This window comes from Sylvia atricapilla, chromosome 1 (assembly GCF_009819655.1).
Source record: "Sylvia atricapilla isolate bSylAtr1 chromosome 1, bSylAtr1.pri, whole genome shotgun sequence".
Taxonomy (NCBI): Eukaryota; Metazoa; Chordata; class Aves; order Passeriformes; family Sylviidae; genus Sylvia; species Sylvia atricapilla.
The window spans coordinates 23865399-23891920 of record NC_089140.1 but is presented as its reverse complement, the minus strand read 5'-3'; the positions used below and the strand labels follow the sequence as shown (position 1 = coordinate 23891920).

The following is a 26522-nucleotide window of genomic DNA, read 5'->3' as shown; positions in this document are numbered from 1 at the left end:
TTGATCTTCTGTGTTCATGGGGTATTGGAGACTAGAAGCATAAAGACATTTAAAGTTCGTGCTGTAAATTTCAAACATATGTTGTTGTTCTACCTACCCTCAGTGCCTTTTATATCATAATATTTTGCTGGCTTTTTAGCTATCATTACACAGTAAGCCAATGATCCAGAGAATTGACTCCAAGATGTCCTTCCTGAGTTTGGTTTCCAGTCCTAAGTTAAGAATTGTGTAGACAGGATTCAGATAACTTGTCCTAGATCTATCAGCCCATTTTCCTGTCTTAAAGCTCATATGGCATCTTCTTGTCCTCTCAGTTAAATATGGCGCTTTGTGAGCGCCTCACTATTATCTGGAAGACCTAAGTATCACCTGGAAATTTAGAATTTTCTCTGGATCATTGATGAATACATTGAACAAAAACTCAGCCCTAATACAAGTCCTGAGGGCAGTTAAATACTGACTCATCTCCAAAAGTGACCATTAAGCTTTTGATCCCTGTTGTTTAAGCTGCTTTCAACCCATGAAAGTTTTCTACCAATCCTGCAGCAACCTATTTTATTTTACATATGTATGTTTTTTGGTTTGGTTTTTTTTTGCATATGTGTGAAAACTCATCATGAGCATATTAAAAATCTAAATGTATTACATCTTCTGCACTATCCTAGAGCTTGGGAAAGTTAGTGAGACAGTGTGAGCAAGGATCTCACTAGTTACTTCAACATATCAGGAACAGGTCTACATATGTAAGAAACACTTATCATCAGGAATCATGCTGTTTAATAGATTGCTCTTATTAAAAAAATATTTAAAAAATAATGTTTGAAAGAAAAATAATACAAAATGGGAGGTTGGTTTTTTAGATTCTTCCGTAATGAGAAAACAAACTAAGTGCCTGCAAATTATTCATGCTTGCCTTTTCTTTGTGTTAAATTGCAGATGGCGTTCATACTTTATTATATGGCGATCGTTGGCCATGCTTTGTCTATAACATCCCTGTTGATTTCCTTGGCAATTTTCTTCTATTTCAAGTAAGTGTTTCTTACAGACACTCTCTCTTCTTTCCCTGAGGCACCTCAACAAAAGGAAATTTCAGAAGGCGTCATGGCAGTGAGAAGCAGCTCTTCTGACTGTCTTTTTACATAATCCTGATAAAAAAGTCTGAGCACAGGCTCCTCTCACCAATGGGAGTGAGGTGTACCTCCCAGTGAGGTGTAGCCAAGACCATGTTTTTATGTTTGTCAAGACTGGTGTGAAAGTACAGCCCATGGGGAAATGGTGCAGCTGAGGATGCCATAAAATCTTTAATTTCCCTATTGCCTTGTGTTCCTTGAAGAGCATGTCCAGAGCCTGCCAGGCACCGTGACTGCACAGGGCAGTGGCTGGGAGCTCCAAGCTCCTCAAGAACAGGACTGCCTGCCTCTGAGGCTGAAGGACTGAGCTGTTGAACTGAGTAGGTGCTTACAGGACTCAGCCCTAAGAGTAAATCTGACACTAATGTGCAGCCTGTTATCCTTATTAAAACGAAAAACAGGGATGTGCTCTATCAGAATTTTAAAGGAGACTAAACTGATATTCACTGAAAGCACTACAGCTACTGTATGGCAGCTTAACTAGACCATTTCAACCTTGTTCTTTAGTGAACCTGTCTACTGTCAATTAGATTCCTCTGCATCAACTGTCAAACAGGAAGAGTAGTAAAAGGTCAAGACCCCAGTATCACCCCCACAAAGAATAAGACTAGGAAACATAGGAAAATTAAATGGTGGGACTCTTCATAGGTTATAAGATTCTGTAAGATTGCAAACTCCAAATAAGTGGATCCAAAATACAGACTATGAATTCTGGTAATTTCCAAAGAGGCAATTTGATGAGTGTCTGTGATGACACATCTTAATCAGATACAGATAGCTAGAAACTCTGCCAAATGAACTGATTAATTCCCTTCCCATCTAAGCAGATAAATAGCACAAAACCATAGGCACAGTAATGCTTTGAGAAAACTGGAAAGAGCAGAGTTTCATCTCATTTGGAACCCATACTCTAGTCTGAGTTCTTTAGGACAATAAAGACAGGATCTGGTCAAATTAGGTATGCTAAATGGACCAGCAAGGTGACTCCTCGCAGCAAGTGAGGCAAGGTCAGCCTGTCTGACTCACTCTGAGCTCTGAGTCATGAACAACACATGATCTTTACTGGTCCCAGGCTGCACTGGTCTTTACAGCAGCCTTCCAGACAGTAACACACCTCCTCCTCTCTTTCCTCCTCCGCTTCTCCTTCCCCTTCCATGACTAAGCCATGACACAAAGGTTACAGGGAGAAGACAGGAAGGAATTAAACCAAAGTGCTTCATAATGGGAGGACAAAGAGGAAACCAAACTACAATCATAAGAAAGTGAGAATGAAGCTATGTGGGAGCAGGGCTCATGTAACCTTCAGCTGTTTTCTATCATCTGGCTAAGACAGCAGAAGATTATTTGACCTTCAGCTGAAGGGAAGCTGTCAATCAGGCAGTCCATCAGACAGCAAGAGATTATTTCAGGACTGTATAATAGCCTTTGACTTCAGAGGCAGCTTGCAGGGATTGCAGTTTCCCACATAAAAAAAACTTTACTGGCAGAGATTTATTTTCAGTTCACTTTTGGGTATCAAGATTCATAATACAATGATCTGGCATCACAGATGTTGCAGTACTTTCAGAAGGGAATAATGAATCAATAGTGATGAACATCACTAAGCAATGTTAACTCATAACAGGAGAAAGTATTAATAAAGTAGAGTGTCCAACACTTTCATGCATTGTGACATTATTGCAAGATTCCTATAATTGCAGAGCGAGATCCCGTTTTATTATTTAATAAAACACAAAAGAAAAGAAGTACTCCTACCTCCAAATCACTTCCAATTGAATTATTAAAGCAAAGACATTTGTGTAAAGACAGATGGGGAGTACCACGAATCTATATTAGTCAGAATAATAGATGCTGTGTTATGAATGCACCTGCAGTGTAATTGCTGCCAAGGCTTTTAAAAGGAGTTGAAGGGTAACGGATGGAACGACATTTTGTGAAATTTTTTGGGAGCTTTCCCCAGGAGCAAGGGAGAATGTGGTGCAAAGCATGAAAACAATTTAATAACTAAACAATGGGGAAGGAGAGGAAAATAAGTGTCTAGGCATGAAAATCAGTAGTCTCAGTATTCATACATGAGAAAAATGACGGACTCACAGTGCAGTTCTAGGAGGAAAATATTCTAATTGTAACAGAAGTAGGGATAAGAACTGTAAAGTAAGGGTGATTGTCAGTAAGTAAGAGAACCTATCTCTGAAAAAAGAAATGTGGGAGACAGAATCAGTGTGAAACACAGGAGAGCCACAGAAAATGTAGGAGATTCTGAAATCCAAAGAGACAATGGATAGAGGCTTGGAGACACAAAAAGCTCACAAGTTTTAGACACAGATAACTGGCTTAGTTATGCCTTCTTGCATACTGATTTATCAGAACCACACAAAATCATAGAATAAGTTGGATTTGAAGGGATCCTCAAAGGTCATCGAGTCCAACTCCTGGTCTTGCACAAGACCATCACCAAGAGTTACACGATGTGCCCAAGGGTGAAGCAGAGTAGGGAGAATACAGAAAGATGGTGGGGAGAATGCCAAGAAAATGCTCTTCAAAAACATGACAAAGGAATGATTAGTAACACGAAAAGGGCCAGGAAGGGCCTAAAACCTGTCAGAGAAGGAGAAGATTGCAAAAGATTGTCAAAGCCAGCAGGAAGGATGAATCAAGTAAGGGTTTGGTCACACTTTCTCCTCTTGGTGCAGACCAGCAGGTGTTGATGCCATTGTGATGGCAAACACTGAAGGTCAAATTAGAAAGTGAGAGTATGGAAATAAATGCTAATATTACAGGTGGATCTTTAACATGAAAGCTGTAATCAAGGAAAAAAGGGAATACTGAGGGAAAAGGAGGAGAAGGAAGAGGAAGGCAGGCAGAGAAAAGAGGCTGGGCAGCACCACAAAGTCAACGTGTACTGACAGACAGTCCAATTTAGTAGATGAATAGGACTGCCAAAAGTCAAGCAGAGCAATGAGGAAGGACAGGAATAAGAGTTGAGACACATCTACCTGGCTGAGATTATCACAAAAGACTCTGTACGAGAAACCACATAGAAAGGCACCTGGAGAGACAAAGGTCTGCATTTCTGTGTCCAGGAGCTGAAGAGATTGTTCCCAGTAATAAGGATATTCTTATTTATTGGGAACAGAACTGATGTCACACCAGTCCTGTTTCCCAGGGCAAAAGAAAGACAGACAGTGATAAGTGTGTCGTAAGTGTCCCCAAAAAAGCAGGGTTAAGTGGCATAGGCAAAGTGTTGTAGTGGAGTATGGGGAGAAAGGAAGACTCAGGACTGAATAAATATCACCAGAGCTTAGGAGCAGAAAAGGAACATCAAACTAGATTTGTGATGGGGACAAATACAACTGTGAGCATAGTGCTCACAAATACACAAGAGCATAGTGTAGCAAAAATAGCTCCAAAGAATGGTCCAATACCGTGTCCTACAGCAAATCAAGCAGAAAGTTCATGAACCCAGTCCTGTAACTGGTGTTCAATATTTGCCAATAGCTGATGCTAAAGGAATGCTTTAAAATCAGGGCTAAGTGTATGGAGATATTCTCATTCCTAGCCACCAGGATCTGCCTCCCATGGACATCCTAAACCAAAGATGCTGACTTGATAAATAAGGAGTTCAAAAGAAGTGATAAGCTTTGCTGGATGCTGATAACCATAACCAGAAAGATGAGCTCAAGCTAAAGGAAGAATTCCATGTAATGACTTGAAAAGTAGGTGTAAGGAAAACGAAGAATAAATGGCAGGTGACCAAGGGGCTAAAGAAAAGAAATAAATCAAGGAAGCAAGCAAAATAAGCAGTAAAGAGTTCAATTGGCTAGATTAGCTCTCTCTTTTTGGAGAGAGTGCATCCTGCATTGGCCTCCACATGCAGAGGAGAAGAAAGCCACCACCTGTGCTCCATTCCAGACTGCAAAAGATTCCTAGTGCTGAGCTTGCCCCAGCAAGAGATCAGTATTTCTTAGCTATTCTTTACCTAGCAGTTTTGCCTTCTTGCTCTCAGTGATCACTGGACAGCACAGCACTATCTAACAGCCTCATGACTGCCTTTCTGCAATCATCTCTGTCATTCTGGTGCTATGCTCTGGGGCGTGGAGAGCTGCAGGGGCATTTTTCTCTCAGGGAAGTATGGGAAGGTGACATGAGGATTTGGGCATGAGTTAGAAAATGGCAGATGGTTCAGGTCTGAAACTGAAGTCATGATTTGGTTTCACAAGAGTTCTGAAAACTTACCCTGTGAAACTCTGCTACCCACAATAGCATATATCCTACCCTCCCCAAAACTAGTGATTTCAAGAGATTTCTTCTCCTTCTGAGCAGGCAAACTACTTCCTCTGGTTTGGGATCTCAGCTGGAGTTAGAAATTTGCAGGATACCAACCCAAATCCCCCTGTAATTTAAGGAGATTCCTGTCCAAATTCCCATCCTGTCTCACTACTAATCCCTGAAGTAGAAAATTATTTTTGTCTGAGTATTTGAGAAATTGAGTCTCTAGAGAACAATTCCTTATAAAGCAGTATTCCTCATATTCATTATTTTTATCACGTGCATCCAAAAATTCTCAGGATTTCGCTTTGCCACTTAATATCTCAAATACCATGAATTAAAGAAAGACCTCAAGAGCTAAGAATGTAGCTGGATAGGTCTTTACAACATGGTCTAAAAAGCATGTGGTGGTAAACAGGTGTAAAAACAAACCCAAAAATTTTTCAGAGGTTATGGCTGCAATGCAAGGCATGTATTTTCCAATTATGCCTTGCCAAAAGACATTTTTGAGATACTGTTGCCAGAAAGAGCTTGTTAAAGTGACATCAGAGGAAAAATACTAATTTATGACATGTGTTACATATTTTTCAGAAGCCTCAGCTGTCAAAGGATAACACTGCATAAGAATTTGTTTTTTTCCTATGTGCTGAACTCCATGTTCACAATTGCCCACCTCATTGCTGTCGTCCCTAACCCAGGCCTTGTAAAAAGAGATCCTGTAAGTACTGCATGACTCCTCTCCATCCTAACACCCAAGCAAAATCACTATGGCCATGCCAAAACCAAGAACTCCCATTCCTCAGCTAATGATAGCCATCTGGGAAAACACATACAGAGGGTGCAGATTCTGAGAATTTTGCTCAAACTTGCTCTGATCTTTCACCAAGCAATAAAAATCTTTGAATCTTGCACAAGCCCCCAGACTTGCTCCAGCCAGCCCATCCTTACAAGTATGTGTCAGACCTCCACTGCTCCTGGCAATAACTACCTGAATAAAGCCCCTGAGGTGATAGATGCCTTAGGTGACTGCCTGTCCTTCTTCACATGCACACACACTGGAGAGGGACAGGATGGAAAGGGACATGGCTTGTTTCAGTATAAGACACAAAAAGGTGTACTTGCAGCAATTTTTAATTTGGGAGGCGATAAATCATAGCTTTGGTTATCTTCACTGTTCTTAGGTAGTGATACAAATTGTGCCAGCCCCTCAGCTGATAAATATGTATGACAGATCCCAGTCATCCAGTTCTGATTTTGCCCCCTAACCTAGAAATCACTTTGTGCTCAGTCCTTATAGCAGCCCCAGCCAATGTGAAATTAATGCAAACGTGGTAATTTCAGGTTTCATTTTGACACTAATCAGCTTGTAGTCTAATAAGATCATTCAATTATGATTCAACCATTTATCTACCTCTAATTTCATGAAAGGAATTAAATGTCTGCACCTGATATTATCTGATCACATGTGTGTCTCTCAAATGTGTGCTGATTAAGTAAGTTAATTAAAGCAGAAAATATATAGCCTAAAGAAAAATCACCAGTCTCAGAGACCATCTGGAGATTAAAAGTAGAAGAGCAGAAGAATAATTTAAAAATCACACATTTTGTTTCTCCTCATTGCATAGCATCATGCGTAGATAGCCTGCACAAGAGAGGCAATGAAAATACACTTGATATTTGAAGATAAAAAGCTGGGAGATGATATCAGGTACCTAAATTGCAGCAAAGTTATTACCTCAGGGTTAAGAATGATACTTTCTGACAGCACAAATAAATTATCTGAAATGGTTTAAACCAAAAGCTGAGGGCATGGGAAGGAGTCCTGTGTCTTAAGATTTCATTTAAAAACTGTATCTAGTGCCTTTTGGCCTGGTCTTTATTGGAAGTGAAATCTGAACACCAGTGAAGTCAGAGGCTCCCATAGAGCCACGTAGCCACAGAACAGGTTCCAGCCCATGAGCGTCACCTGATGAAATCCCCAACCTCCATTGCTATGGCACAAACAGTGCAAAAGTGACACCGGTGGTTACCCCTGCAGGCCATGGAGTCCCAAAGCAGTGCAGAGGTTCATGTACCACACTCAGCTCTCAGGTCTCTGCTCAGAATATGAAGAGGAGCCTAAATGCTCAATATAGTCATGGCTGCAGCTATTGACTAAGTAAATGTTTTGATGAGCAAAGCCCTTGTTTTGCAATTTCTTCTACCAAACCAAATTTGCATGTCTTTTACTCAGCAGTGAAAGGCTGTCTACAGATAAGGTACAAAATTTGGGGTCGGAAGATCTGGGGTATCTCATTTTTGTCCCACCAAGTACAAGATGAGGGTACACTCACTGCTTGTTCTTGCCTCACATTCTGTATTTACCTCCCCAAAAACCAAAAAAGGAAGAAAAAGGAGGTGAGGTGACCTGCTAATATGTTCAGTCTTCCAACCTTACTAGAAACTATATCCTGTTACCTCAGTAACATAATAAAATGGTAATTTTGTGATTGGGAAAATAAAACTAGCAGATAGGAGCACATTTGTGACATGTGATAAATTCTGGAAAATCTCTAGATGAGTATATGAAGACTTAGGCTTGTACAAAATGCAAAAACAAATACAAAAATTCCCATAATATTTTTATGCTGATGCCTATTAACAGAGCAAATGAAAGCCTTACAGCTTGGATTTTTTCTACTCCTCCTGCACCCTCTGTTTTAATAAGTCCATTTGAAGATCACTGCTTCTGGCTTCCTCGAGTTTTCTGCACTTATCCACTTTCCACACACGCACCTTTGGAGCTTCACAGGCTCATGTGTGTATGGCTCTCACCTTTAGTATAAGCAGAAATACTGAAGTGTGTAAACTGAATTTCAAACAATCATTGATACCACTCGTGGCAGCCATATACAGAGATGAAGTTGCCGGTATTTATTCTGCAAACTAATAAATGTGTTTCCACCCCAATAGTTCCTGCTTTTTTTTTTTTTTTCCCTACCTAAAGTTTCACACTAGTTTTTAAATGTGAAATGCCATGGGAAAGTACTTTCAGTGATTCGTAATTTATGAGGATATCAACAAATCCATATAATTTTGAAAGAAGAAAGAATGATCTCTTAAATAACAAGGAGAAAGGACAGGAGGAGCAAGACAGGAAATTCCTTCCTAACACCAAGACACCCCTGTTCTCCCTGTGACTCAGGGAGAAAGGACATGAGACAACCCAAAGCATCATTTACATGAGGAGAGTCTGTACCACACGCTTACTCACATTGCTGCTAAGACTTAAATCCTATGATGATCATTCTGCTCATGTAAAATGGTAAGTCAAGCCACTTTTATATTAATCTTGATTTGCTTATTTACTTCATGTTTTCTAGTTACACAATTTTCTCTCTCTCTCTCTCTCTCTTTCTGTCGAATTTATCTGGATCTGAAACCATGGAAAAGAAAGATCTGAGTCCAGGCGGCCGTACAAGAAATGAAGAATCAATGGACAAGGTTCAAAGACATTTAAACAAAAATAAACAGGACGCATATATGGACACTTACTTACACTGAAAATTTTGACTGTTGTATCTGAACTAGGAATTGCATGAATTACTCTATTACTGGAACTGCACTTATAGGAAGAGATACCATCGATCACCTTCCTAAATGAGACTGATCTACTGAGTAGAAGGGTGGTCTGTGGATAGCACATTATGTTCTCCATTAAAACATCCAGAAATATAAATAAAACTCTTGCTACCAAATCTCTCAATATAGTCTTACACATCAGATCTGTATTTTTCATTTTCTGTATTCCACAAGAGTAATAATTTTAATGCTCAGTACTGATGGGAGTAAACAGAAGCTATAGTTAGTGCCTGAAGGAGCAGCTCTGCCCATGAGAAACTGAGCAATTCATCAGTTCCATGGGCATCATATAAATATGCTTTTAGGTGGGGCTAAGTTTTGTCACAAATTAGTAATGAACCTCTTTCACAAAAGCTTTTAGAGATCTTACTGGTTCTTTTCTCTTTTTCATTCTTGTAGAGGCATCTGTTCTCTTCTTTCTGCAAGTTCTTCTGTAGCCACTTCACCTTTCATGTGGTAGTTTCACCTTTACTTCTGTCACTGTATGGTGTGAAAGTTTATATTTGGATTGCAGATTTATAGAGGCCATAGCCAGGGCCAGTGTTCCACTAGTAGCTCCTAGGAGCCCTGTGTGGGGTCTCATGCTTGGCCATGTTATGTCAGAGACTAGGGACACAGCATCCATTCAGGCACACTCCAATCTCACTGTCAAGTCCCATCTCATTGCCACACAGCTTCTTTAAGCTTAATGTATGAACAATCTGTACACCCTCTTATATGGGCTCAGTAGCAGACATGGTATGGAAGAACCCAAAGTAATCCCTGTTTAATTACACGCAGCATGATTTCATTTCCTCCTGGCAGCATCTGTAACTAGCACAGCCCTTGAACATGGGGGTAAGAGGATGGAGGCTGTTTTTCCCTCTGTGTGTAGATGTAGATATATTTTAAAGATCCTGAGCTAGTTTACCACCCCAGCTGATGGTGTAACATGCACTCTGTGTCTCTGCAGGAGCACGTGGTCCCTTTCCCTTTGCAAGAATTTCACTAAGCTTGCTGACACTGTGGGCATGAGGTGGGAGATTGAGGGGCATTGGTTATCTGTACTGCCCAAAACCCATCTCCTGGAACAAGCAAGCCTTCTAACCAGTAAGATGCTTCCATTCAGCATTATTAGTTAGACCAAGAGAGCACAAAGGCTGGTGCCCACTAACATTTAAGTTTTTTAAGCAAGGCCATGGTAGTAGCAATACTAAAAATTCTAGCTTTCTAGAAGTGTCTTGTAGACACTAGAACCCTAGAACACTATAAATAATCTCTCCATTAACAAATTAAAGTGAAAACCATGACTGACCAATTGTGCTAGGTTTTCCTCCCTACCACAGTTACAGCAAAACAGTAGAGATAAAACACTGAGCTGTGTGGACAGGTGACAATTGTAGAAGAATAGTTACTGTGATTTATGGAGTTGCATTATTGGTATTTCCCTGTTCCCAAAAGAATAGAGAGGCAATACAAGACAAGAAAGCAAAGGAGATTTGCAGCATTTCAAAGAGTGTCAATTTGGGTATTTTTTTACCATACAAATGTTATCTTTTCACCTCTTCTTGCTTTCATTTCCTGCTGATCTAGCCTTGCAGAGCATGAGAGGTTTAAAACATCTTTTTATCAAATGTGGTGCTTATAAACTATACCAGTGAGGACAAATTACAAAACTGCTGCTCTATGTGACTTACTTTCCTTAGTTGTTCCAGCAGTCCTCCTCACAGAGCAGACCTCCCTGGAAACAGAGAAGGGAGAGATCCACAAAGGAAAGGGTGCTTCAATCTTCTGAGTTGTTTCATGTATTATACTTGGGGTAGAGCTTCAGGAGGTGCCATTCTTGTTAAATAATTTGATTCTTTTTTTTTTTAATATGACTATTTCCACAAGTTTCATGTTGCTCTCATGGCATCTCTAAAGTCTTTTATCTTAGTATATCTGTTCCTCCATCCTGCTTCTGTTAGATTACTTATAGGGGCCTCAGCAGCCAGTTTAGCCACAAAGAGGTGACACAGAGCCTGGGCAATGGTGAAATCAGTAGAATGAGAGCAAGAACAGGAAGATTTGGCACTAATGTTGAAGGTTAGAGAGAAGTTATCCCCACTAAGAAGAATTTCTGAATTTGAGCAAAGCACCATATCACATTGCTGAGGTTCCCAGTGGTGCTGAGCCCATGAGGTGCAAGCAAGCACAGTTCCTGATGTTCATGTGCCTGCAGAGGGGTGACCACAAGAGGTGACAGGGAATCAAAGTTCCCACTCTAACTATACCCTCATCCACAAAGAAAGGGAGGGATGATAGCTTTCATGTAGCCCAATCCAAAGTTTTTTGTATCAAAATAACTCAGACTCTATCAGATCCTGTGCATGGCCTCTTATTTTGGAGCTTGAGTGCCATTTCCTCCAGAAATGTGTTTTGAGAAAAGAACCTTGTAATGCAAAACACATTGCTGCCTGGAAGCTGAAGGCATCAAATCCCAGGGCTCATTCCCAGGTTTTCTGTCTGCATCTTTTCTGCTCAGGTGAGGTACACCTTCATTCAAATACCTAGTGCATGTCCAAACTCCAGATGTAAATATCTGTGAAAAGTCAGATTTACCCTGTCATTCTGCCTAGTCATTATACATCTGCACCATCTCTAGACCCTGAAGCTCTGCCATTGTGGCAGTGAGAAGTGAGCACTCCCAGTATAGTGTTCCCAAAATCAGTAGAATCTCAGCATTCCAGTTCTTGCTGCCATCAGTTGCAGTTCTCTTGTTTAGCCACAGTGGCCATTTGCAGCCATGAGGCTGTTAAGGCAAAGCACACACTGTCTTTGTGCAAAATGAGTGAATCCACTCCAGATTTGCTGAAATTCATTACATATCTTCAGAACTGCTGCTCAAGAAAGGTGTGCTTACTGTACCCTCAGATCTGAGTTGTAGCAGTCTCTGAATTTGTCTTCCACGGTATGGAACTGTGTTTGACTTAGATGCCTTACTGAGGCTTTTTTCATCTTTCTTTTTGACCTTCCTAAGAGATGGGAGAGATGACAAAGTGAAGATGACATAAAAATTTGGGATAGTACCTGGATGACCATAAGTTTCTGTCAATTGCACTGTCTCCAATGCATTTGAGAGCCTGAAAGTTAAATAGATTATGTCATTAGCCTCTAAAAACACAGGCATTGGAGCACCTGAAGTAGCCACTCCTAAAATGTCAGATCAAAAAGTGCAGATGCTAACTGTTGCCTTCTTGTGGATTCTGTGTTACACTGTATGGACATGACACACCCTAATGAATTGTTTTACACAAGGTCTCCCACAAGCAGCTCAGGTGTTGATATTTCTCTGTGAATATAAAGTGATTATGACTAGAAAAATTCAAAGTGTCTCTCCAAGTTTTTCTTGCAATATGCCTTTTAAAGGGTTTACCTGAAATGTGAGAAATTTGAGTATGAATTCCCCAAAAAGATTTTTCAAAATCCTTCAAAACATGGATTCTTCAAAAAAGAATTCCACTCAGAAGGACAGTACCACAATGTTTCCAAAACACAATACTCTCCCTGATACCGTGCTGCCACAGCTCTTTTCCTCACTGGGATTTGTCTGATTAAACAGCAGTGCTTCCTGAATCCAAGACAATTTACCTCACTATAAAGCAGATTGCTAAAAGAAGGTCAGGTGAATTAAATGCAGAGTGCTCATTCTTCTCCAGGGACTACATCATCGTGCACATCTATTCCATACAGTCAGGCCTGCTGTAGAGACCAGCAGTATTGCCCCTTTTCAGCCATGTCCCTGATACCCCGTGTTTCTTGAAGGTATCTAAGACCAAACAGAAGTAGCCTTAATCAGAAGAGAAAAATATGAAAAAACATCAAAGTGCCTTTAGAGATGACAGGCAAACATGTGGAATAAGGCTATGGAAGAAGAAATAGTAATAACTTTTAGCAGGATTTAAACATCAAGAGACTTGGGTTAGTTATGTAGGTGACCTTTAAATTTCGTTGGCAGAATGAGCTATTAGCCAATAACAGGTCAGTTGTTTGGATAATTGAGCTCCTTTGCTCACCATCTCACCTCTGAGTGGCTTATGCTTGCATACGCTAATTGACTGACTTCGGAATTTTCTGGAATCCCCTTGGCCCAACATCCTTTGAAGGGTTGGCAGCCCTACCTAGCAGCAGGTCACCCCAGGAAAGATACTGGAGCAGTGTCTGAGTACATCTAGAGAATTAAAACACCTGTAAACATTTAAGGTCAGACATGTCTTACATTTGGACACTTGCTTTGTAGACACGTACAGGTGATGGAGTCACCCCGTGCTAAAGATAGACAAAGTTACATTCAGGGTACTATCTATCTGACTTATTTTAGATATATCCCTTAGGATGAGAGAATTTTTACTATAATCTCCATCATCCCTAAAATTATCTTTTGATTACAGGAGAGACCAATTGGGTGTCTATATTTAGTATAACTAATTGTAGTTGTATCATTAGAAAACTCTTGGAGCAATTAACTTAATATTGAGTGGATATATCCATCTTATCAAAGCTATATGTGTACCTGTTCCCCAGGAAATGCTTTTGTGGGTCTAGATCTTACACCTCAAACATGAAGTAGGTTCACTTGCCTGTTAGGTATATTCCATGCAAAGTTAAACTACCCTGGCTCAGGGCTCAATGCCTAGAACTCAGCTATTCCTGAATACAGATTTGAGTAACCTCTGCCTTGTCCTATCCTCTGGTACCTGGTGGCTCTTGCTCTGATGTCATGGTAGAGGACATGAGCCTGGAATATCTGGAGCTCTAAACCCTTTTTATCAGGGACTGCCTTCCTCCACTGGGAGAAGGCGGCAGCAGATACTGTCCAAATGTACAGCAAGTTGCACTATCTTGTGCTATTTTTTTACACAGCCCTGCCCTTGTTTTCTCTCCCTCTTCGCTGGCCTCTCTGCACTCCTCTATCAGTCAGGCTCATATCTGCAATGGCTCCCTGAAAAGCTACCTCTGTCTGGCAATACCACCCAGAAACCAAGCTGATAAAACCCCTCGGGAGTGCTGAGGCTGTTTTGCTTTGCCTCACACCCTGTGTCACACTGGCCACGGTGCATCCTGCAGGTCAGGAGCCAGTGGTCACTGCACTGCTGAGACAGTGCCACAAGCACTGCGAGAGCCCCTCTGGCCCTGCAGAGCTCAAAGCTGCAGTCCAGGGAGAACTATTGCTACAGCAGCCAGGACTCAGGTATGTGCAGATGTAGCCTTATTAATTCCTGTCCAGAATGTGTAAATCTGGGCTGGCTGCTTTGCTATAGCATCAACATGGACACACGTGCTGTTAAGAATATTCCTTGTTCTTTAATTTCATATTTTGCTGTCTTGTAACACAGAAACTAGGAGCCCTCTGAGCAATTGTGTACATTTCATTCTCTAAGTGGTTTAAAAGTATATTAAAACATTAATCTTCTTCCAAACCCCAATATGCCAAGTTTTTGACTGGAACACAGTTTAATGGATGACTCATTGCAGATACATTGTGTAATGGTATGATGTTCTGATAGCCAGTGATTTACAGCTACAATACTTAGCACAGCCTTGCTTTGGAAAGTCCTTTTATTGCTTATTTGTATAACATATGGATACTTGGAATTTAAGAGTATTTTCATAAAATAGTGTTCTAACAGTCTGGAAGAAATCACCATTTTTTAAGGCAGAGCAGTAATCAAACTTGAAGCTACTCCTTTAAAATGCTACTATTAGAATTTTTAAGAATATATTTTATCGCCTTCAAACTGAATTTGAATAAATCATATCTGGCCTCCATGGCAAGCTGCAATCTCTTTGAGGAGGGTCCTTCGGTGCCATGCACTGGGGAGGTTTCCCAGAGGTGAGAGTAACTAGAATAGTAAAGTCAAATATGTTTATTTCCCTTCAAACAAAGAATTGTACAGATGGAGTGATGGCTCATATAGCTGGCTTGGTTTAAAATCCATAACCTTGGCTGCCCTGTACTCAGCAGTTTATTTGAGATGTCATTGGGAGGCATTTCAATGGATAGTGAGCATTGGAGAAGAGATATATCATTATGCACACTGAGGGCTTTTCCCACGCTTGTTTTCCATAGGGCAGGCTCTCTGGAGGTGCCAAGGACTGATGTAGAACACAGACCTCCCAAGCTGAGTTCCTTTACCCAGGAAAGCAGTGCAGGAATGGGCACACACAAGAATCTGTACAACTTTACAATGCCAAAACACAGTCAAGCCTTTTGCTCTGACTGAATTACTAGGACAACCTCCTCAAACAATTAGCAGGTTTTTTTCATATCAAATTTTGTTATTGTCACTGAAAGTGGAGTTCTGGGGTTTATGTAGTTCAAGAGTTTTATCTTGATTTGTCCCGATGAGTAGTGATGGTAATTAATGGTGCAGTTTTCTGTCCATAAGCTATTAACCAATAACCAAGGAGAGCCTTAACAGAGAAATGACAAGCACACATGATGAGAGGCTGCTGGATTAGCTGAGGAGAGCACTATGCCAATTACATTATTGTGCAATTGCAGGGTCCTGCCTAGGCAGATGGACCTTTGGGACTCCTTTGGCAGGATTGGAACATTGAGAGTGTTTATAACATGCCAGTATGCCCTGCAAAACATCACAGACACCTTTTCTATCTCTTTCTTGTAAAAGCAGAGTAAATCGTTTTATTTCTCCTCTGGGAAATGTTCCAGAATCCTTTTGAAGTGCTTTTGTTGCATACAGCAGCTGTGGTGTTTACAAGAGTTCCATAATTCTCTGCAAGATTTGTAAGCGCAAAGAATATGACTGATTGTATTTTTATTGATCATTTTTGCCCCTGAGTAATTAGGCCACAATCTAAAGTCATTGCAGACCGCTTTTATTAGCAACAGTGGACCTTTTTTTTTCTTGGATGCTGTCCTGCAGATCTGGAAAGAACTTTTCTCGGTTTCTGTGCCCATCAATGCAATGCAGACACGTGGCCAGAGGCAGACTCCATACTCACAGTTTGAGTTTCTTTCCACATTGCATTCTGCCAAAAGAGGTTCATTCTTGAACGTCCTTTCAGAAGCACAACAGGAGCTGCTGTTTTAGGTGGTTACCTGACTTTGAGGGCTGGTAATTTTCCCTGACAATTTTTTTACATTTCCTCTTGCTATTGTCATCAACAGGAGACTGCAGGACAGTGCAAGACACTGCAGGACAGGGCTGTCTGTTTCCAGGCTGTCAAAAAATGGAGCATTTGTTCAGGAGACAGGCACACCAACCTGAGCAACTGTTATGGGGCCACACCAGAAAGGACCTGCTATTTTCTCTCAGCCTGTGCTGTTCATGAATTAAAACCCACTAGCTTCAGTCACCTGCACACCTGAAAAGCTCATGACTTTTAACTCCCATTCAGAGTGTGAAGATGTTGCAATAATCCTTTCCTGGATTTCACTGTGCTGCATATTGTACAAGACACAACAAGGACAGAGTGGCTGCCTCAAAGAACTTACAACAAAACTTTTGTCTTCAGCAGAAAATAAACTCCTGACATGTTTTTTGTCTCAAAGTCAACAGTCATAAAATTCTAGAATCATGGAATGGTTTGGATGGAAGGGACCTTAAAGATCATCTAATTCCAACAACCCTTAGACCAGGTTACTAAGAGCCCCACCCTAAGTGGTCTTGAATATTTCAAGGTATATGGAGTCTGCAGCCTCTCTGGGCAACCTGTTCCAGTGCCTCAACAACCCTTATAGTAAAAATATCTGTCTTTATAAATTATAGGTATCAGGCTTTATAGATTATAGCAAAGATTCATAAATTATAGTAAAGAAAACGAGCGGTTATCAAGCATTGAACAGGTGGAAGATTCGCTTCTGCATCATCTTGCAGTTTTATTTTACTTGTTTCTGTAAGAATAAACAATATATAAAACTTACAATTTTTGCAGTCTTCTCAATTAAAATAATACACCAAGGTGTTGGTTGCATTTGTCATATTTTATTTTTACCAATCCAATTCTTATCAGTAAAAGATTCTCTTTTACTGAAAAATCTCTTTTACTTGCTCTGACCAAAGAAAAACAGTTTCTTTATTGTTGGAAAATATTTCCATTGCATCACTCAGCCACAGCTGAAACATGCTGCATTTCTGACCTCATCCAAAGCAGATTGATTCTTTTTCCCTTTGAATAATACGAATTTAACGTCTTATCTCAATGCACTGTTGTGCTTAAACTCCTTATGATAACGTTTTCAGATAAATTCTTGAATTAATGTTATGTGTGTGAAAGTACTAGTCGTAAAAATCCTTTATGCTTTGCCAAGGTTCTACTTACTTCTCTAACTTATTACATCAGAAGTGACTATGTTCCTCAAGAGTCATGTGTTGTCTGCATGTCCATTGCTCTAAAGTATGAGTAAAACACTTCATTTTTGAAGCCACAAGTCATAGTTCAAATGGAGGGTACATGAAAGAAAGAAATCTTGGGATAGGAAGCAAATGGAGCTTAGCTCTGCAGCTGTCAGGGAATGTTTTTTCTATATGTGCATTTGTTTGAGCTCCAGATACAAGATACAGATACAAGACTGTCAGCCAGACTTGGTTCTAGAGGAAGGTACAGTCAGTCTGCGCTCAGAGGGCTGGTGGGCATTGCATACAGATGGCAAAAAGAAGCAAGGATCCTCCATAGCCAGCTTCCCTTCAGTTGGGCGGTATGAAACAGGGAAAGATATAAGTCAAAATGACAGATTTGAGAAGTACCACGGATTTTATTGCAGGACTCACCATATGTGCTCAGCTCCCCTCCACCTGCCAAGCTGAAGGCAAAGTTGTTCCGAGAGCCCAGGTGACTGGGTGAGATGCAGGGACAATTTGGCCCTAGCTAGAGCAGGACCAGCCTGTGTGCAACATGCAGGCACCCTGAGTCACTCTCACTAAAGCCATCAGGAAAATGATTTCTTGAGCCCTCAGGTGACCCCCTGACCTGCAGCTCCTCCTTGGAGACCTCCAGAAGGGAGCACAGTGCTGGTCCAGACACAGAATGGCTCAGGAAGTTTGCTCACATTCTAGAGGCCTGGGTGGCTGGCTGATGCCAGGGAAGGTGCCACCTGAATCTGTGGGCAGACTGAGGGAAGTGTCTGTCAGGCACGGCAGCCCCTGTAGGGATAAGTGATCAATAATGAGAGAACAGAGAAAGGTAAGCCACCAGCTAGGAGGCTGCATTGAGCATGGTGGGCTAGGAAACAAGGCAATAAACATATCAACCCAGACCTGTGAAAAACAGTCCAGGAACCATTAATATAAGATACACTTATATTATACAACACTTTTGCCCACAGAAAAAGGAGCAAATGAATCTTTCCTTATCATTTGTTTTGGTGGTAGTGGTAGTGGTGGTTGGTTGGGTTAGGTTCAGTATACAGCCCTTTTCAGGCACACTTTTAAGAATTGTTCAACAGTCTGTTGTTCTGTCCTGCGTGGTGAAAAGAAAACATGAATTGTGGGGGTGGGCGGAGCCCCAGCTGCTTTGCCCTGGAGAGAGCCAAGCTGAGGAGTTAAGAAAGAATTTCACAACTTCACCCAGAGCCCCTAAGGCAAAAGACAAACTTTCTAGTCACGGCGACCTGTCCGGAGACCCACAAGCCCCCTCGGGATTTTATGTAGATCTGTTACAATTGATTGGTTCTGTACCCTTTTCCTCCCCCCCTGGTGTCCCATAAAAACCCCTGGGTTTCCTCTGGTTGGTAGAGGTTACCTTGTCCCTGGACCCCTTTCGCTGGTACCTTTGCAATAAGGTTACCACCTGCGGAAATTCCACAGGAGACCTCTCTCTCTCTCACCACGGCCGGCTAAAAGAGGGGCAAACTCACAAGGGCAGGAGCTGAGAGCACTGACCTGAAATCACTGAGCTGAAATCACTGAGCTGAAATCACTGCTCTGCCCGCTGCTGAGAAGCCGCTCTGCCAGCTGAGGAGCGCCTGAACCCCCAGGGAGCTGTTTCTAGCGAGACATCCTTTGGGGTGGCTGTGGCTCTCTGGGTCCCAAGCGGCGGACCCCTCTACCAACTGAAATAATGAATTACCAGGAAATAAAAATCAATTCTTCACTCTAATCTTGCCAGAATCCTATATCCTAACCTATCAATAAACCTGTATCTTTATGAACACCAACCTGCACTGCAAATATTGAAACAGAACTAAATACATGTGTTTGGGCAATTGAGAATGTTCTTCTGCAACAGGAGGTGTTGGAAAAGATTTTCTGATCCAGAGGGGTGGTCCAGACAAATACAAAACATGCAGTCTGCTGCATCTGCTGAACTGTAATTGTGTCTCTTGAAAGAGAGAGGTGAATCCTAATGACATCTTGTACAGCTCACGTACTCAGCTTGGAAAACAACTGAAGAAGTTAAGGGGAAGACGTATTCTTTGGCCACAGATGGTGATTGTTACTTTGCTATCACTGCTATGACCTTAGATTTCCAGGTAGCATGTGGTGCTCCCCAGAAGCACTGGGTCCCTGTGAGCACAGCAATGCCTGCTCACTCTTCCTGACCCTCCTGTGTTGTGGTGACAGTGAAGTCCAGGTGGAGAACCTCACTGCCCTCCCTAAGAAAAGCAAATGGACATGAAGAAGAGGAGCAGCATTGCCCCTCACCAGCTGGCACTCTAATAGTGGACACAACACGGTTCTCTCCACCATCTGCACACTGCTTCCCAGAAATTTGTAGCCACAATCTCTGGTCAAGGTCTACGTCTGCAACCTCATCTGAAACATGCATGAGAACCACTTCACCGGCTCCATTTAGCTCCATGTGTCAATTTTTTATTTCATCAAAATAGAGCAAAGCGAAGAAGGCTCTCTGGTATCCTATGAAAAGAATCTCTGCTGCCACCAAAACTTGCCCTTGCATGAAATTCCAAAGGAATTCATTCAGAGCTGGGGGCTGTTAAAAGTATAAATTATTCTGGCTTAGAAGAGAGACTTAAATAAAAACTTAGAGAACTTTGATCAAAAGGAAGTCACCCAAGTTGGAGCTCGATGTTACTGTCTTTTTCACAGCCGTTCTTTGACCCCTAGGACAAGTTGTTTGTTTCAGTTCTAAAAAACCCATCAAATTGCTGAGTTTTGAAGGAATTTTTTTATTTTGTGGTACTTTTTGGAGTGCTTTTATCATAAGCCTACTTTGTGAGAGCTTTAATTTAATTTAATTAATTTAATTTAATTCCTTTAGTTCATCTCATTTAAAATCCCTCTCACTGATTGCTGCTGAAAAAAAAAAAAACTCAAAAAACAGAAAGAGCTGGGATTTTTTTTCCTCTTTACTTTCTTATAGCCTAGCAGTAACATTTGTCTTTGCCTACTTAAATGCAGAATGCTGGTCAAGTGTGTGACTTTCTCTCATTTATCTAACAGGTAAGCTGCAAAGTGCTGCAGTTCTTTCATCAGTACATGCTGGGCTGCAACTACTTCTGGATGCTCTGTGAGGGCATTTATCTGCACACGCTGATTGTGGTGGCAGTGTTTGCTGAAGAACAGCGTTTGCACTGGTATTACCTCTTGGGCTGGGGTATGTATGCTACCATTTGTGGCAAGATGGTCAGTACCTCCAGGTCTTTGAATTCTTCTAGAAGTGATGTACCACTTACAATCTAGTTTATATCATTAGAGCATAGCTTGAGACTGAGTTCTTGGACCCTAAATTTGAGTGCATATAATTACATGGGTTTAGAAGCTTACAAAAAACCAGCACAATAATGTATTTTTTATTTATCTCATCTTGGGATTTGCAGAAGGAAATGCCTAAGATCTGTTAAGAAAAGCTATGGGAGAAAATACATTTTTATTTAATATATCTCTTTTTTGAAAAAAAAGTTGTTTATTTTTGTCACATATATGCAAAAACATGAATGTGTGATAGTAACTATAAAGCATAATTTTCCTGGAATCAAGAGGAAAGATCAGTGACCGGGCCTCACAAAGCGAAACAAACACAGCATACAAAAAGAAAACAATTTTATTTTTGTAAAGGGAATTTCTCTGGAAATGAATCCAGTATCAGATATATCTTGGCATATGTTGTTTTAAAGGAAAAAATTTGATTTTACCTACTAAGTAGATAATGGGTTTGCTGTCAGGACTGGTTTTGTCCAACAGCATGTGGTCATATGCATTTCTATTGCAAGGTATGGTTGTTCATCTCCAATTATGCAATCTCTTCTGTTTTCACTAAGGGACCCCTTGCCTTTTTAATGGGTAACAGCAGATATTTCTCCTTTGGACTATCTGGTCCAATAAAATATAAATACAATCAGTAAATTACAATGAAGTATCTTTTACATTTAAATCAGTATTTTAAATCCAGTTCACATCAGTGCTGACAGAAAATCAATATCAAGAGACTTTTTCCAATTTGGCAACCATGAATCTGTGGTCTTGTTCCAATTTCTGGTAAGGCAGTTCCCCTATCTTGAAACCACTGGTGCAGCAAAGCAGCAAATGATGGACCTTTATCCATTGTCCCACTGCACACAGGGATGTTCCTACAATCCCTATCTGAAGCTGATACAATTTATTCTATATTTTCCATGCTCTTGGGTGAAGTTGTACTTTTTCAAGATTATTTCGTTTACACAAGGAAAATTGAAAAATAGCCCTATTGCTTAAATCAATAAAATTAGGAAAATTTAGATTAGATTAATGGATAATTAGGTAACTAGGTAATTAGATCAGAGGAAAATGACCCAGTTCTATATGTTCTGAAGAAATTTAAAACACTATCTTCAAACACAAGTTTGGCATCCAATATTTGATCCCAAATGGGCTGTAACAGCACAGTTATCCCCTATTTGGGTTTTCCTTTTAAAGTCTGGTCATTTACTTTCCTCTTATACAAAGCTTAGTGCTCTCTGGATACCTACATTAGACACCAAGAAAATTCACATGATTTTCTAGTTTATATAGTTAGTAGTGCCAAATAGCAATCTCCAGGCATGTAATAATTTGTCCTTGGTGGTTTTTGTTTGTTGGGTTTTTGTTAATGAGAACACCAGCATGGACTCATTTTTGTATGAGAGTGGCATCTTTTCTAAGATGAGAGGCACTTGAAATGCTTTTGGAATTAAAAGTATGTGAAACATTATCAGCTCTTAAATGAAGACAATCTTCCTGAAGAACCCAAAATCAAATAAGAGTTTCTGGACTTTGCCAATCCAAATAGCTGAGTCCTCTTGGAGCAAGCAGCTGTGCTATCACAAAAATTTCATAGCTCAGAATATTTGAAAATTGAAAGTCTCACAGGGCTGTGAAACAGCAACCCAATGTGATGAGCCATTTTTAACATTTGCTTCCAGACAAAGCTTTTTCATGTCTTGCAGAACAAGGCTTCCCAAAATAGTGTCTTTCCATATCCAATTATGCAAGAAGAATATGGTCATAAACTTTTTTTTTCCTTCTGATGACATTCAATTTAGGCAGTGCAATTTAATGCACTGTGACATCCAGCCTGCAATGAAAGCTACTGAGCGAGCTAAAGTAATGCTGAGAATGACACCAGCAGCATGGTGGGGAATTCAGTAAAGTTACCTGATAAGACACACCTCAATATCTGCAGAGCTGCCCAAAAAATAAAGAGGATAGTGGCTGTGGTAATAGGGCACTGATATCTCGAGAAGAAAAAAGTTATTAAAAATGGACATAATTCTTGACAATGCATCTGCAGCCTTTTTTATGAAACTAGATTAATACTCCCCCCCCACCCCCCAAAAAAAAAAAGAAAGTAATGATTAGCACCTCCTAACTAAAGTAAAAATATTATTGATAGCAAAATGATCGGATTACAAATGTTTGGTGACCTCTTAAGTTTGCATGAATCATTGTGATTCCACTGGTTCCAGAAGCAGTAGTAACACAGTCTAACTTTAAACATCCATCTATGTTAATCAGTGGACAGAGATACGTTCTCCAAAGGGGAACCAGAGCAGGCTGTGCTCTGAATTACAATTCAAGAGATCAAGGCAACTGTCCAAGATGAAGTTACTCATTATTGCTAATCCCTACACATGAAGATCTGGCCTACTTTATTTGGAAAAGCTACTAATGACATTTGTAAAACAGCTTTATAAGAAAAATAAAAATCCGAGCAAATATAAAAACATCTACAAAAGGCTTGTGATGATTGAATGGAATCTGACATGGGCAGATGTATTTCAAGGCTGATGCCATCAGTTGACCACTTCTCTGGGAACTGCTGCTGGGGATGTCATCTCTTATTCATTATTGTTCCATTGGGTCACATCACCATTAGGCAGGACAAGAAAACAGTATCAACTGTGTGCAACAGTACAGTTCACTCTGGCTGCTTCAGGCAGCTTCACCCACATCAAAGTGAAAAGGGAATAATTTATTTGGACAGTGCTGAAACTGAGCTTCCAAACTGAGTGCCTTCCAAGTTGTACTGAGTATACTGACCTAATTGCCATTTTGTGCTGTAAAGGACCTGGTGTGACCTAAAGGGATATGTCACATCTGTCCCTGGATGGCTGGGGACCTTCTCTACATTATTCTCTGCTCACCATGTGTAGATGGGACTCTGTAGCAATGCATGTAACCATGATCCCACAGTCTTTGATGCTCCACTTCTTCGTAACTCTGCTTTTTGGCCCTTTATAAGAGCAACATTGAGCCCATCCAGCCTGCAGCTGGAAATCTGAGCTTTAGAGAGCCATGAACTTCTTAGCCTGTAACTAGCCAGTGGAGACTTTCTGCTGCATTCTTGAGATTTTCTTTTGAGTTTGTTGAGCCAAAAATCTGTTTTCTAATGCATTTAGCAGAAGAAAAAAGCTCTCTTTACATCATGAGGCATGTGCTACTTGCAATACTGCAGATCACAGTTTTCAGCTGAAGAAGTTTTGGTATTACAGAAAGGCTCCTTAAAAATTGCATTTTGGTCTGTCAACAAAACTGGCCCAGACTTGCTCCATTTCCCAATCAAAACTATTTTCTCAAGTTGTCAATCCCATGAACTCACCCTGCGGTCATAAGCTCCTTTCTTTTTGTTCTTTTGATTTTTATTGTTTTGCTGTGCATCATCACCCTAAAAGGGAATTCTGCAGCCAGAGGCCAAGGCATCATTTTAAAAAACGTATAAAGGAGAAGGCAATCCAGTTTGTTCTCCCACAGCTGCATTGTCCTCCCAAGGTAAATTGTAATAAGAACTTTCTTTTTTTTTTTTTTGACGGTAGACTAAATAGCTGTTACTTAAAGATACCTGTAACAATAAGAGTGTCCTATTTATGTATCTTTGGACCTTATTCTCAGTGCCCACAATATGGCTAAGGATCCTCCATCTCTTCTAAATATTTTTATGAAACCACTAACATGTGAAAAAACCCAGGAGCTCCGTTCTTTTAAGCCCTCTGTGATTAATCATGGTATCAATAGGATATTTTCACACATTTTCATTTATAATTATAGAATATTCAAAGCTCAGTTGAAAGGTCAGTGTTTCATAGAGAACAGGCAGCAGTAGCAGCAAAGGTGTGCACTAAGCTCTCTGCACAGGACAGACAAGGCAGCAGATCATGTCCAGCTGTCTGTGTGTGCAAGGCTGTACAAACTGGGATCAGCACTGTGGTGCAGGCTCCCCATTCCAGGTTCCTAGCCTTTCAGAGAGGTCTATGACATTTAAGCAAGCTGAAGGGAAAGGAAAAGGAGTGGACCACACTGTTACTCTCAGTGTCAGGCTGGAAAGAAGAATTTGAACTTTCTGCTTTGTTAAGAATGTCATGTTGCCAAGCCCAGTGCAAATTTGTTCCCATCATCTCCTTGTCAAAGCCTCCTCTGAGGTGTCACAAATAAGTCAGGATATGTGGATTTATGGTATTCACAGCTCTTCTCCCAGTTGACATAAAGCTACATGGAGTGGGCTTGGCTGCAAAGATGCTGAGAACCTACAGAAGATATCACAAATTCCCATCCCCCAAAAACCTCCTGGCTCCAAACACTTTCTCATGCCATTGGCTCCAAAAGAGAAACTCTGCACTCTGATTCTTATTGCTCCATAATCTGGCATGCAAGTCAATGTGCCTCTCTCTTGCTCAACAGTTATTTACATGATTTTAACAAGTGTCCCTGGTTTCCTAAGGGAATACTCCTCTGAGAACAGAATGATCCCTACATCCTTCCCACACTGCCTGCTCACACCCTTCCCTGCAAAAGACACAGCAGTACTGGGGACCCTGGCAGCAGCTTTGAGATACCCCAGGAGAGCATGGTCTGTGGGTTTTGCTTCTCCTTTTGGCTTGCCTTGAATTTTCATCCTTTTTGCATCTCACCATTGAGGTGTTGCCAGGATCTGGGTGTGATGGAATAAGTTCTTTCCTGAAAGATGTGATTTCACATTCATATTTTTTGTCAACAAGAGAGTTATTAGTGTGTGACACATGTGAAATTCAAGCTAAACAAATACCAAGACTGATCTATAACTTTAATCATTTCAGGGTTCCCTTTAGTGCCGGCATCCATTCATGCAGTTGCAAGGGCCAGATACTTCAATGACAAGTGAGTAGTGTGTCTGTTTTTGAAGGAACTTAGCATTTTTTTAACTGTGCAGCGAATTTTATTCAAGTTAATAACAAATGTTAATGCTGTATTTCTCCTCCAGCTGCTGGATGAGTGTTGACACACACTTGCTTTATATTGTTCATGGACCTGTAATGGCAGCTTTATTGGTAAGAATATTGTTTGCTACCCAAATATCAGTATAATAATTATTTTAGGAGTGCTGGTAACCTAAACAAAATAGAAGCTTCTGTACTATAAGTATTTTGGTCAAAACTCAGAAGTAACTAGAGGTTTTCTCCACTCAGTTTTACAAAGAACAGGTTCAAAACACTTTTTTCCAGTGGGACTTGAGACAAATACACTGCATTTATGTGACATCCATCATTTAACTGTGTCTCAGCTGGAGTGAGCTGGTTGCTCATCATGGGTTTTGCTGTCACTGAGCTGGTATGGTCCAAAGGTAGAGAGCTAAAATAGTTCCAGGGAAAGAACTGGACTGGGCTGTCTGAATAGGAGGGCAAGATTCAAAGTGCAGCTTGGCAATGTGCCTACATACAGTGTCTGGTATGCCAGTTGTGCAGTTGGGCATGGTAACCCTGACCTTCCTGACAGCTGCAGAAAGGGTTTTATTCAACCCAAACCCCAAGCTCATCTCACTGTGTCACCCAAGATGCACTTTCATCTTTTTTTCTGCCTCTTACTTGCAAACACCTGTGTGGACATATCTGCAATAATTGCCTCAAACAACAGCACAGTGAGTACTGGGAACATCTTTGAATAAACAACTTTTCATATAATAGCTGAAAAAACAAAAAGTCTTTCTACCCTCCCTGGAGAAGCAGTCCTTAACATCAGCTATGTGAAATAGCCCATCCTTCCCTGCCTTATAGGAAGTCTGTTCATCCCAAAGAATCACATTTATTGTGGGTTTATTGGTTCAATCTTGACTGTATCTGCTATTGTAATGCCA

General features: G+C 40.7%; 1 protein-coding gene across 1 annotated transcript in view; it reads left to right on the top strand.

Moving 5' to 3' along the window:
- CALCR (calcitonin receptor) overlaps positions 1–26522 on the top strand; it is a 68126-nt gene that overhangs the window by 24196 nt on the left and 17408 nt on the right. The window contains exons 5-9 of the mRNA XM_066324169.1: positions 937–1028; positions 5991–6117; positions 20405–20558; positions 25489–25549; positions 25653–25719. Of these exons, the coding sequence (XP_066180266.1) occupies positions 937–1028; positions 5991–6117; positions 20405–20558; positions 25489–25549; positions 25653–25719 (501 nt within the window). The remainder of the gene's footprint in view (positions 1–936; positions 1029–5990; positions 6118–20404; positions 20559–25488; positions 25550–25652; positions 25720–26522) is intronic.